This window comes from Chiloscyllium punctatum, chromosome 16 (genome assembly GCF_047496795.1).
Source record: "Chiloscyllium punctatum isolate Juve2018m chromosome 16, sChiPun1.3, whole genome shotgun sequence".
Lineage (NCBI taxonomy): Eukaryota > Metazoa > Chordata > Chondrichthyes > Orectolobiformes > Hemiscylliidae > Chiloscyllium > Chiloscyllium punctatum.
This window is the reverse complement of record NC_092754.1, coordinates 26,913,905-26,927,389: the sequence shown is the minus strand read 5'-3', so window position 1 is coordinate 26,927,389 and position 13,485 is coordinate 26,913,905. Positions and strand designations below refer to the sequence as shown.

General features: G+C 42.5%; 1 protein-coding gene across 1 annotated transcript in view; it reads right to left on the bottom strand.

Moving 5' to 3' along the window:
- Positions 1-222: 222 nt before the first annotated feature.
- The window catches only part of epha2b (eph receptor A2 b), a 44,977-nt gene continuing 31,714 nt past the window's right edge, over positions 223-13,485 (bottom strand). The window contains exons 8-17 of the mRNA XM_072586554.1: positions 12,774-12,861; positions 12,244-12,302; positions 11,020-11,145; positions 10,659-10,841; positions 10,457-10,518; positions 9,563-9,772; positions 8,841-8,990; positions 7,616-7,809; positions 5,691-5,846; positions 223-2,057 (exon numbers count right to left, since the gene is read on the bottom strand). Coding sequence (XP_072442655.1) covers positions 1,949-2,057; positions 5,691-5,846; positions 7,616-7,809; positions 8,841-8,990; positions 9,563-9,772; positions 10,457-10,518; positions 10,659-10,841; positions 11,020-11,145; positions 12,244-12,302; positions 12,774-12,861 — 1,337 coding nt within the window. The 3' untranslated portion in view covers positions 223-1,948. The remainder of the gene's footprint in view (positions 2,058-5,690; positions 5,847-7,615; positions 7,810-8,840; positions 8,991-9,562; positions 9,773-10,456; positions 10,519-10,658; positions 10,842-11,019; positions 11,146-12,243; positions 12,303-12,773; positions 12,862-13,485) is intronic.

Sequence of the window (13,485 nt, the reverse complement as noted above, 5' to 3'; positions counted from 1 at the left end):
AAGTAGGAACATCATCATGTGGCAGCTACATAGACCCACAAAATAAGATTGACAGTGGGACATCTGGAGCTTTGCAAGACTTAGTGCAAACGCATCTATAATAGGCTCTGCAAGATTTATTTACGATTTTGTTGCAGTGTAATCTCAAAACAGCAGTAGCAACTTGCACTGTACCAAACACACGTTAAAAGCTAGAGAGAAAGGAAATCAAGAGACGCTCTAGACCAGTACACCAGCTTTTATTACAAAAAAAACTGTTGTTGGGCAAGGAGCCTTCTCCACCAGGTCTACTCACCTTAGTCTGAATAAATAAATCATTTTCTAAATACAAAGCAAATTACAGACAATAAAAAAAGGAGAAAGTTTTGCTGCCAGGACAGCAAATTAAATTGAGTTAAATAAATTAACAAAGTGTTGGAGGAAAGCACAGAATAAATACAGTTTAAATAAAACATTTTCCTTTTCTTAAAAAAAGAGCAAAAGTGTCTAATTTCGGAAGAGACTCACTATATATATATTTTTTTCAAATGTCCTGATTTTATAGGAATCTAAGCTGTGCAAATTCACTCTTTAAAACTTTAAGAAAAACATGGATTTGAAAAATAAAGGATTTCCCCTCAATGCTATGTGCAAATCTACCACTTAGATGTGCATTCCCCCAAACCCAAAAAGGTAACAACCTTTATTGCTATTTTGTTTATAGATCATTACTGAAGTGCATTACAATTACACAGAAAAAGGGCAGGGGAATCTTTGAAATGGGAATGTTTGTAGGATGTGGAGATCAGACACATGGGAATTTGTTTATCTTTGGGATTTAGCAATGTGGCACATTGTTGGCAGCTTGTATCAGAAAACAGTCAAAAGTACGCTTTACTGCAGCTGCGGGTAGCTGAGAGGTAGTCTTTGAACTGGTGGATTGGCACATGACAGCCATTGTTTGGATGACCTGCCCCTCATTAAACAGATGGCAATTTGCCCAATGGTCACCAGTACTAATGGGTTTGAAACAACCAGCCCATCATCCAGGGACCATGTCCACTGCCACACACACACACACACACACACACACACACACACACACACACACACACACTACAGCCCAAAGCAAGGGAGTTTGGGTCTGCACCATTCCACGGGGAAATCATTCAATAGGACCAAAATTATCTACAGGTTCAAGCAACTGCAAATGCTGCTTGGGATTTAGCTGGTTCGCTTTCACACTGGTTTCTCTAAACTGGCATTGTTTAAACTACATTTATACAAAATCATTTGGAACAATGATCTATATGCCACCTGTTCACTTCAGCCTGCTTTAATGCCACCCAATTGGTTCTTCAAACCCCTATAAATAGGAAACAGTTCAAAAAGCAAGTGCTTTTCCTGACAAGTGTCTTAACTTTTATAGAGGCGACTCTGAAGAGGATGTTAGGTAAGGAGTCCCTTCCTCAAATGATCCTGTTACTGAGTACTCGAGTCTCTGTAACTATCAGAGAGAAGAAGCCAACAAACCAACCAATCAGGTACTAATTAAACTGCACAGTCAAAATGGATGCTGCTTAGATCCAAATAAAGCTGTTCATTCCCTCCACGGGTACACACTGCACCAGCTCAGCAATTCAATTAAAGCCACTTTGGCTGTAGGGCGTCTGGAATGTTCCCCCTCTTCCTAATACAATCGTGTTGGTCACTTGCCAGTTGGAATCCCAAGCATCAATGAGGGGAGTGGTGAGGTCCATGTGCTGATGCCTTTGTCTCTTAAATCTCTTGCAGATTTTTCCCCCCTTTTTAAGTAAAAAGGGAAAATAAGAGTTTTTCTTCAGCACTGGATCCTTCCAGCACTCACGTGCAGGGTTGCTGTTCGATTCAAGTATTAAGAGATGTTTGGAAAAGGTCTTGTGGAGGGGGGGTGGATTTTAGCCCCCTAGGTGCAGTGTACAGGAACAGTTCATACAGTGTATACACCCATGCTGCTAGCCTGTTCCTGCAGTCCCAGAATGCTGTAAGCAATCCGCTTCTGGTGCCCTGGTAACCGGACTCCAATCTTCTTCACATCTCTGAATTAATTTTAAAAAAGAACAAAGTTAGCATCTAGATCTTTATTTAAAAGGACAGTATTCATATAGTACTTTGCACAATGAAGTCCCAATGTAGTTACTGTCACATCACAAGAAAAATGCAGCAGCCAATTTACACACAGAAGGCTCATACAAACACCATTGTGATAATGGCCAGATGATCTACTTCAGTGATATTGATTACGGAGACAAAACATTGGACAGGACAGTAATAGCCCCTCTGCTCTTTCACTGATAATGGCATGGATTTTTTTTCAAACAACCATCTGAGCAGCCAATAAAGCTCGAGTTCCTCCAAAAGGCAGTACCATCAACAGTACAGCACTCCCTCATTACTGCACTGGAATGTCAGCCTTGAGCTTTGCATTCAAGTCCTGATGTGGGTCTTGAACTAAACCTTGCGACTCAGCAGTAAAAGGATACCAACTGAACCGTTTCTAACAGTCGGATACACCTAGTCTCCATCAGTATGTTGGCACTGAGTCATGTGGAATCACTTGGCAAATAGATTTTAGCTGCACAATTTGGGTCTAATGTATAGATGCAAGAAATAACAAGCAGTGGAAATCTTCCCGAATCCAGTTATTATAGAACTATGTCCAAGAAATGAAGCTAGCTCAGTGTTAGCATTGAAACACACCTGCAGTGATGCTTTCAAAAAGGAATTGGACAGCCCATTTTATAAATGACTTAATGTCAAATAGCAGATGAAGAGGATATCAAACACAAGAGTAGCAAGCCATTCGGTCGTTTGAGTTTGCTCCACCATTCAACAGGATCATACCTGAACTGATGGCTCTGTACTCCCATCTATAAAACTCAAGAGACGCACAGCTGAAAACCTAACTGCTTTTGCCTTAAAAAAAACTCACCTTTTTCAGAGATAGAGTTCGAAAGACACTCAACCCTGTAAGATTTCTCCTCACCCTGATTTTTATTTCTGAAGAACAGAGACCCTCTAGTTCTATATTCTCACACAAACCATCCAGGCCACGCCCACACTGTCAGGACCCCCTCAGGATCCTATGTCTCAATCAAGTTGCAACTTATCCTTCCAAACCCCAGTGATACCAGGCTAGCTTGTCTGACCTTTCCTCAAAGCAACCCAGCCATTAACCTAGTAAACCTATTCTGAACTGTTTCTTATAAACTGACAGTCTTCTGCCAATAAAGGAGAACAATATTGTGCACAGATCTCCAGGTGTGGTCTCACTGATGCCAATGATAAAAGTATTCACAAGCCAACATCTGCAGTCATTTCAAAACTGCAGACACCACTGAAGATTGCCCACATAAACCATCTTTACTCAAGGATGGCCCAGTACAACTTGGGAAAGAACAGAATTTTCCATTCACTGGTTGCATTCTCCCAAATGAGGGAGGGGACAAACTAAATTGGCTCCCTTTGTTCTCCACCTCCACTTGTCCTCATCTCCATGGAGACAGAACCTGACATTTCCTGTTTGGCGAGCAAACACTCCGATTGCAGGCCAAATGCATTTTGTAAGATGATCACAGCATGTTTCACTTGCTCGGTTTACAGTAATAATGCAAATTCCTCCATTGTTTGTTTCAAGTCTCTACAGAAAGATTCGGTTTTTTTTCTGCTACACCCTGATATTTAGGTCCCAGAAACATGCCACTCATCTCCTGATGTATCTTGACTCATTTAGCCAGCACCGAAGAACACAATCTGCCTAACTCAAGTGTAGTTCTCCACCTAGAGTAAAATGCCTTTCAAAAGATGCCAGTTGAGAGACTGGCAGTTCTGTGGACTAGTGTAAACAGCAAAACCTGTTCAGGCTTCCAGAACGAGGAGTTGACCTTGACTGAGGTGTTGCAGCCTGGCACGTTCTAAGGCCCACCACTACCTGGCTGAGGGGTGCACTAAAGCTTGGGGCAGTGGGGAAAGGCCACTTTGATGGGGGTCCATTCAGCTGTCAGAACCTTCTGGTGCCTCAAATGCTTGCAAGCATAGTCTTGCAGAAGAGAGGGATGCCTTTAGTTTGTCTGCTGGATAGGGTCAAACTCCAATGTTGGTTCCTCCATACATTGCTGTACAGAACTGAATTGCTTTAGGGACTATATATAAAATTTTTATAAAACTAAAAGTATATTTTTGAAATAAAAGATAAACAAAACCTGGTTTGTAAAACCATTTTGACCTCACATCCTATTTTTCTTGCTTTATCTTCTTTCCCCTCCCCCCCACTTTTTAAATATTAAAGAAAAGCACCAATTGTGTGTGTGTTTTATTTCAGTCTGCTCCAACCACTTCCATGGGCCCATCACAGGTTTGTCTCACTATTAGTGTGAAATAAAAAGGCCAAGCTTTCTCACAATGCTCAGACTCGACAGTAGATTCCGTCACGTTTAGGGACCGGGATATGCTTTCACTTATATGAAAAGCCTCTTGCTGCTGGCCTGTCATTCTAACAATGGGGTACAGCACCAGTTTTACAGCACCACAAGCTGCACGCAATGTTTATTATAGTCTGCAGGGCCAGATGGGTTTATTTATTTAGTCAAGTGATAACTCCATCTTAGACGGAGAGAAGTTAGATTAATCGTACATCCTGAAGTGCCTACATATCCATGAGAAAGAATCCAGGGAAGTAAACATTTTCTATGGTCTATCAGGGATGTGGGCATTCCTGATAAGGCCACCAAATGTTGCCTACTCCTGAACTGAGGGGATAATTTCACAGCCACAATATTATCCCCATTGCTGCAGGTATGGAATCACATGTAAGCCAAGTCAGGTCAGTAGATTTTGGTCCTGGAAAGAACATTAGTGGACCAGATGTTTTTTTTTAAAAAAAACAACAAATTGATGATAGTCGTTATCATGAGAACTGAGACTAGCTTGAGAATTCTATATTTTATTACCGGAATTTAAATTCCACCAGCAGCCAAGGTAGGATCTGAACCTATTCCCTGCTCCCCCCCCCCACCCCCCCAACCCCCCCTACCCCCCAAGCACTAATATAACAGCAAGGTACTGCAGAAGTTGGAAACCTGCAATAAATACAAAAGCAACGGAGAAACTCAGTGGGTCCAATAGCAGTGGAGAGAGAAACACAGAGTCCAACAGACCTCTGTCAAAATGCTGCACAGATGCTACCAGACCTTGAATTCCTCCAGTACTTTGATTTCAACCTCTCCATGGGATTAAGCCAAGCCTCTGGAGTATTAACCCAGTGATTTTACCACTGTGCCAACATCACCCCCATTAAACAACCTTTTCACATTAATGGTTTCAAGTTGCAAACTGATGAGGGTAGAGGAGAGAATTCCATGTGCATTTCTCCAGAGACGGAGCGCTACAGGCACTGCAGTGATGGGTCCTCAACTCACTGGAGTATCACCTCCCAGAAAGTGAGCGCCACTTTTGAGAAGTTGTAGAAAACCATAGGCAAAGCTGTTCAGTAATGTATGACAGACAGAGATTCAGAGTTTCTGGGGACAGTCAGAACTGGTTTGGACGCACACAGAAAAACCATGGTGATAAATCAGCAACATCACAATGAATTAGAGCAGGAGCTATTAGCACCATCTATTGGGAGCAACACAGAGCAGTGCCTGAACTGCTGGCCCCACCAATGTACTTACTCTGTAGTTAGCTGAACAATATGCTCCATAGTGTTGTACCCAGCTGACATAAAATTCTCCAAGTACTGTCCCATCTTGATAGAGTCCAACCACTCATTGACAGTACGGAAGATCATACCATCAGTACCACTTGTGCTAGGCAGCCGGATGGATACTCTGCAGAGAGCCAGGAGATCAGCGATTAGAATTTATTCACAAGTTTGGGATGCACAATTTCTCTATGTGTGGGCTAACTTCAGCTACACTGAAGCAACACTGTAAATAATGTCTCAGAAGCGGCTGTCATGATTCCCGTTGTTAAACCGGCTCAGAGTTGTACACAGAGCTATCCTCTTGGTCAGGTTGACACTTGGCATCACCAGGTGGCCTGTTTTCCTGTGGCTCCCCTTCACTGGTGATGAATTCCACCTCTTAAACCTCCCAAAAATAAAGTTATTTTGCAATACTTCCCTGATATTCAAATCAAAGGCAATTAACAATTAATTTTTGTATCTTCACTCAATTCAGTTCACAGATTTATTTTCGTCCAGGACTGAAGAACAGGTATCATTGCATCACACACAGCGTTTGATCAACTATGTCCCTTTAAACTGCTGAAGCAGAAAGCTACATGATTTCCTTTGGAATGTTTTAATTGACTCAGCAGGATTGACAGGTTTTACTTGAGTCTGGTTCATATCCAGTACCCAGTGGGGGACAGAGGATCCTTAAATCTTACTTAGGGCCTGTTAATCTCCGCAAAAAAAAGTTAGCCTGACTCAGGATGGCCTCAAGCTTGGGAGTAACTGCAACCCACAGCAGTGAGGGGTTAAATATCAGAAAACAAAGACAACCAGTTCACTGCAGAGGCTAATAACGAGGCCGTTCAAGTTCATATGCACACTTTCAGCAAATGCTTAAATTCTGTTCCAAGCTAGACAGACAGGCCTGGGTTGCTGGGCCCTGATTAAATTGCCCACAGCCATTACTCAGACAGGAGTTTCTGTGGGCTTTCCATTGTTCATGCACCTGGATCACTGGAATGTGCGCTTCTGGGACTACAGAGCTATCAAGTGCACTGTTGGACCCTCGCCAGCACAGATTTCATTACCAAGAGCATATATGCAGGGCAACAAATCGAAACTAGCACCTAACAGAATCAGATTGGTCCCACAATGGCAAGTGTACCAGTCAGGGGCACAGCTATATTAGTAATTGCCTGGCACCAGTACGGCCAGCCGCAAGTAATTGTTCAAAACAACTCATCTATTCACCTGCTTGTCTGTTTCACACATGTGGAGAGGTCACTCAATTCTTACACATTCATATTCCTTTGGCAGTGCTAGAGAGTTAAACTTTTGGATATTTTGTGGGAAATGGTTAGAGAATGATGCTTTCTTGTAAGCGGAGTAAGATTTGGTCTCTTGTTCTTTATGGAACATGGCAGTAACTCAAGACATCACGCACACAGACAACAAAAACTCCCTACCCCCCCTCCCCCCACCACCACCACCAACAAACACTGCTCAATTAACAAGTGCAGACATTTGATGAGGGATAACCCCTCTGTGCGCTCTCATAATCACAGCCCAATATTATACGACATTTGGGTAAACCAATCAGACATCACAGCAACACAAACCCAACAGGATCAATCTGCAAGATATGTTAGGCAACTCCCGCATGATAATGAAGGAAGTCTTCAATTAATCAATTGTGGTGGTTTATCAAAAGTTGCTCCAAAACTTAATTGTGTTATCAAAGTTGGCAGTGATGGAACTGGTGTTGGTCTTTAACTGCCAATGAAGTCATGTCCATGGACCACTCATGCCCCTTCTAAAGCTAATTAACAGGATTGGGGATCAAAGCAAAAATGTATTAAGATTCAGCAGCTGTCAGCTCTTCTGAACAGAGTCTGGGTCAAAGTCCCATCCCACAAGACCTACCGTGGATCAAAATCTGCAATGTTTTTCAGGGAGTCAGGATTACGGATCAATTTGTCGAGAATGTTGACAATGTCACAGAATTTGGGTCGCTTGGCCCTCTCCTGTTGCCAGCACTGCATCATCAGCTGGTAGATGGCAGAGGGGCAGTCCATCGGAGCAGGCAAGCGGAATCCTTCATTTATCGATTTCATCACCTACAGCAGAGACAAACGAGAGGAAGCCCAAATTAACAACCCAGGACATGGGCAAGTGCTGTCTGCCTACAATCTCAGACCACAGGGACACAACCAAGAGATCATCTATAAAGGAAGGCAACAAATTCAAACATTTCTCAGCCTGACTGTTGAGTGCAAGGCTCCTAATTTAATGAGTGTAGTCTAGTGTCTCGGGAGTATCCACCTTTGGTGAGCGATAGGTTTCCTGGCATATGGAAACTGCCACACCTGATGCAGTAAGAGTACTTTCAGAGCTTGGAGGTCAAGACCTCTAACCAGTGCTACAACAGAGGTGTAAATAAACATAGGAAATGGGAAAGCACAGGCAAGCCATTCAGCCCACTGAGCCACTCCACCATTCAATGAGATTATAGCTGATCTTCTACCTCAAAAATGTAATTTTCCTACACCAATCTCCCATCCCTTAATATCTTTAACTAGAAATAAATCAATCAGTCTTTGACTGAGCCTCTACAGTCTGTAGGGAATGATTTCAAAAAGATGACCACCTATAATATTCATTCCCTGGCACTGAAATCCTCACTTTAATTAACATCAAGGGACAATTCATTCAGAACTGCCAAACTTCTTTAATGTAAACAACAAAGTGCCGAGAAAGTGGAGCCAAACTTCCTCTCAGGATTACAGACTTGTTCCTATTATAATTTCAAAGCTTAATTTTGTAGTGGTTTCTTCCTTCATAGATTACAAAACAGTTGTATGAAATTGGGCAAGTTTTGGAGCACCTCTTCTGCAAACATTACTATATTTGTGGACATTCATTCCCCTTGAATTGCCTGTTCTCCCAAGCTATGTGCCTGCCTCTCAGTGCTCTTCAAACCACCTCTTCTCTTCTGTTACTCCTATGTTGTCCTTTTTATGTATTTGCTATATAATTCCGGGCTGCATGATCTCATTTCCTGCCACATTTGAACTTTCCAGTGCCCTGTATCTTTGATTTGTTGAATGTAAGACTAGAGTTTGACTGCTTAGGTAATTCTGCCACTTACCTCATGATTGGACATATCCCAGTAAGGCCGCTCGCCGTAGGACAAGACTTCCCACATCACAATGCCAAAGCTCCATACGTCACTCGCGGAGGTAAACTTCCGATAAGCAATGGCCTCTGGAGCGGTCCAGCGGATGGGAATCTTCCCTCCCTGAAAGCAGCACATCAACAACTCAGGATCACAGAGTTTCCCCATTTGTAGTTAAGTCAATAGCACCAAGAAGTCAGATATCTCAACAATCCCCATCTTAATATCGCTCACTTCAGCTTGCCACATGAGTTTCCAGGTAAAGATCGCGACATTTCAGGTACGTTGCCCTCAGCACTGGATTATTTTGAATCATGCAACTGGATTCTAGCTGCTCTATGGCCGGGCCATTGCAGGCAGCAGCTCGTCATGTTGACGGCCAATAAAAGCTTTTGGGTTAAAGTTCAAATTATTGATACAAGATACCCCATAGAAAAAGTGGCACAAGCAGATCCATTCTTGCAGTCAACAATTCCTGGTATTCTTACATACGACAAGCTACTGAATTCTTCAAGTTACCAAACTCCTCAACATGATTGGCCAATGATATCTTGGATATTAACTGTCCACAAAATATAACATGCTTCTATTTCCCACATCTGGTACCATATTGATGCAACCATCATCTGCTTCTCGCCTCCCACCCCCAACCCTTCCACCAATGAAATTCATTCAGATTACGAACAATTACTCACACTAGTGGTGTAGGTCCCCTCTGTGTCATCTTCCAAAACTCGAGAGAGCCCAAAGTCTGACACTTTGCAAACCAGCTGACTGTTCACCAGGATGTTACGGGCCGCAAGATCCCGGTGTACGTAATTCATGTCGGAAAGATACTTCATGCCAGATGAAATTCCCCGCAGCATTCCGACCAGTTGGAGAGAAGAGAAGTCACCATCATTTCTCTGCAACCAAAGAAACGAATACTCATGAATCTCCACAATACTCAAAAACTCATCCACAGTTAAAACCATTGCAAAATTAAAACAAGCTAATTAAACAGCTACAAGCCCCAATCATCAGTCCCCAAACCCCAAAAATGATTTCAGAAAGAACTGAAGGGATTCCAACACAAACATCAGAGACTGCACAGGAGAGTCAGCTCCTGCACTTTCCAATGTTTAGACACAAGGAAGGTTTGTAGTAATGAACTACTTGTGTCTCAACACCTAGAGCATTGGGTTCTGGGAGTGGTGACATCACTAATCAATCTGCAAGAGTTAAAGCTCCAATACTCCGCCAACCTTTCACTCTTAGGTAGACAATTCAATATATTTGGTGAAACTGAGGAAATGGATTCAATTGCACATATGCATTATGGAGGAGTATGGGGTTGGAATGTATCAAAGTACCGAGACATGTAAAATGGAGGAGATACACACACACACACACAGGTTGGCAAGGCTCCCTTCTTACACTATAATCTCTTGCTGTGTTACAAGGGATGTGATTAAAGACATTGTTCTACATACAAAATCAGGCCAAACACTGCAATGTATAAAAACTTCCATTCTGCAATTTAAAAATGCTTCAGTTTCTCATCCTAATGAGGATCCAACCAGGAATCCAAAATGTAGATAGATTCTTACCCGGAGATAGGCATCCAGTGCTCCATTTTCCATATATTCTGTAACGATCATCAGAGGTTTGTCTGTAAGGAGAAACAAAGTGTTAAAGACAAGAATATTGTCATAAGACTGATTCATTTGGTCACTCCCAAAGACATCGGTAAGGAGTTTATTGATTGACATGTTCAAGAGGATGCATGGCTTCATTAACCAAGTTACTCACATTTGGTCACAACACCCTCCAGGTGAATGATGTTGTGGTGACTGAATTGTCCCATGATGCTTGCTTCACTCAGGAAATCAATCCTTTGGCTCTCTGTGTAGCCAGCTTTCAGGGTTTTAATAGCAACACTAATTTCCTTCCGTCCCTTCTTCAAAATCCCTTTGTAGACCTCTCCAAATTCACCTGTTCCGGGACAAAGCAGAGAATTTGTCAAGGTGTACATTTGTGCTATAATAGGCAGAAACACCATGGTTCAATATTGCACAGTCCTGATTACTGCTCCCAGCACTCGAAAACATGTTTAGATTTTCAGTTCTTGTATTTAATAATAGTTCATTGCCATTATAAAAGCGTTACCTACCAGCTCCAATCACTTTCTGCTTGGTTATCGCAGATGGATGAATCTCATCGGCAAATTTTAAGACAGCCTGGTTTGGGTCCTCATATGTATGTGGATCAACATAGGTCTTCAGAGGCTTCAGCTGGTCTGGAGGCACACCAAAAAAAAAAGGTTATTTCAATGTGCAATCCATATTTGTGGAAACAACAGGACTTATACACATAATGGTAAGGTCCTAGGGAGTGTTGCTGAACAAAGACCTTGGAGTGCAGGTTCATAGCTCCTTGAAAGTGGAATCACAGGTAGATAGGATAGTGAAGGTGGCATTTGGTATGCTTTCTTTTATTGGTCAGAATATGGAGTACAGGAGTTGGGAGGTCATGTTGCAGCTGTACAAGACATTGGTTAGGCCACTGTTGGAATACTGTGTGCAATTCTGGTCTCCTTCCTATCAGAAGGATGTTGTGAAACTTGAAAGGGTTCAGAAAAGATTTACAAGGATGTTGCCAGGGTTGGAGGACTTGAGCTATAGGAGAGATTGAACAGGCTGGGGCTGTTTTCCCTGGAGCAGAGTCTGAGGGCTGACCTTATAGAAGTTTACAAAATTATGAGGGGCATGGATAGGGTAAATAGACAAAGTATTTTCCTTGGGATAGGAGAGTCCAGAATGAGCTGCCAGAAGTTGTGGTGGAGGCTGGTACAATTGCAACATTTAAGAGGCATTTGGATGGGTATATGAATAGGAAGGGTTTGGAGGGATATGGGTCGGGTGCTGACAGGTGGGTTTAGATTGGGTTGGAATATCTGGTCGGCATGGACTGGTTGGACCGAAGGGTCTGTTTTCATGCTGTACATCTGACTCTATAACAGGCAAAACTAACAAACATTGGCAACTTCTAATGCGATTAGCCACGTGGACCAAGACAGTGCAGAGGCCCGCTGATACCCAAATAAAACCTCTGGGCCTAACAGGATGGGGCACAGTTACCAAAACAGTGCCAAGTGGCCTATTGAAGGGTGGGCCCTGTAAGTAGTTGCCATGAAAGCTCATGGCAGAGGCTGAGTGGGAGCCATAACTAGTAAGGCCTTGAAGTGGCTTTTTTCAATATTTAAGTCAGTATTACAGACAGTTTGCAAATAGGACCCCAGGGAACTGTGAAATTGGGGTAATTAAAAATAGCATCTCCTGGTTTCCATTCTGATTGTGTGTTCTGGAGGCAGGCTCCTTATCCAAGTGAGACTTACCAGGGAGTTTGGTGAAATAAATATCCTCAGGTCCCTGACGTGCCCGGGAACTTGGTTTCCTAGGAAACAAATTCCAAAAAATAAATTATATCCTAGTTCAGGAGTGTACATGCTAATTTTGACCGTTTAATACCAATTAAGTAGCCTCATTTTATATTTTGCAAGAAATGAATAGAAGTGTCTCAATTTTACCCACGTTCAGCTTCTAAAAGGTTTATACATGAACGATATCATATTTTTCTGAAATAATTTCACCACCTTCCCTTTTTTTGTTAAGATGGAGGAAAAGTGACCCCATCCAAACTAATTAAGTGACCGTGCTTTGACCAATCCATTTGTTCTGTCCTACCTCAGACAGACCCTCACTGATTTTCATAATAGGAGTACTACTCACACTAATGAAAGTGGACCACACTATGGACTGGTTGCATGTCTGAACAAGTATCCGATCATTACCCACAAAGTTACAGCTTGTATGCAAACACAAGTATTGAAGTAGTTATTTTGATTGCGACAAGTTGAAAACTCACCTCCGCTTGATATAGATAAAAATGCACAGCATCAGGAGCAACACCACTCCTCCAACCACCAAGCCCACTACAAGTGTCAAATTCGAACCTGCAGAGAGAAAGGGAATAATTGTCTCAACCTGGATTCCATCCAATCTGTTACCCTCCACAAGTTCCCATTTCATTGCACATTTACACCACAAAAATTCCCTCCTTGCCCAACATCATTTATTTTTATTTCAGATGACATTCCAACATACTTTGAAACCCACTGAACCAGAAAGTGAATGTTGGGCTGTAGTGCCAGCCCAAAATCAGCAGGAGTGCAAAGTTATGAGTGCAACTTGCCCTCCGTACGTGGACAGCTAGACCGTTGCTTACTCATGTACTCTTAAACCCCTTGTAAGGTAGCTTTGCTACAAACACACAAGCCTTTGGTAAAGGCCATGCTTGCAGTATGGTCTTCATTTTATCCTCTATCTTGCCTTGGAGCATGGGTTCACTAGATTGCTTCCTGGGATATAATAGCTGTGCTGTGAGGAGATAAATAGGACTCTATATTCTGTGAAGTTCAGAAAGAATGAGGTGCGTTCTAATTGAAACATGAAGTGGCTTGATAAGGTAAGCACTGAGAAATGGTTTAAGCATCCCTGGGACATCTAGAACAGTAGCAGAGTCTCAGGCTAAGGGGACAATCACTTGGGACTGAGCAGAGAAGCTTCTTCCAAAAGGG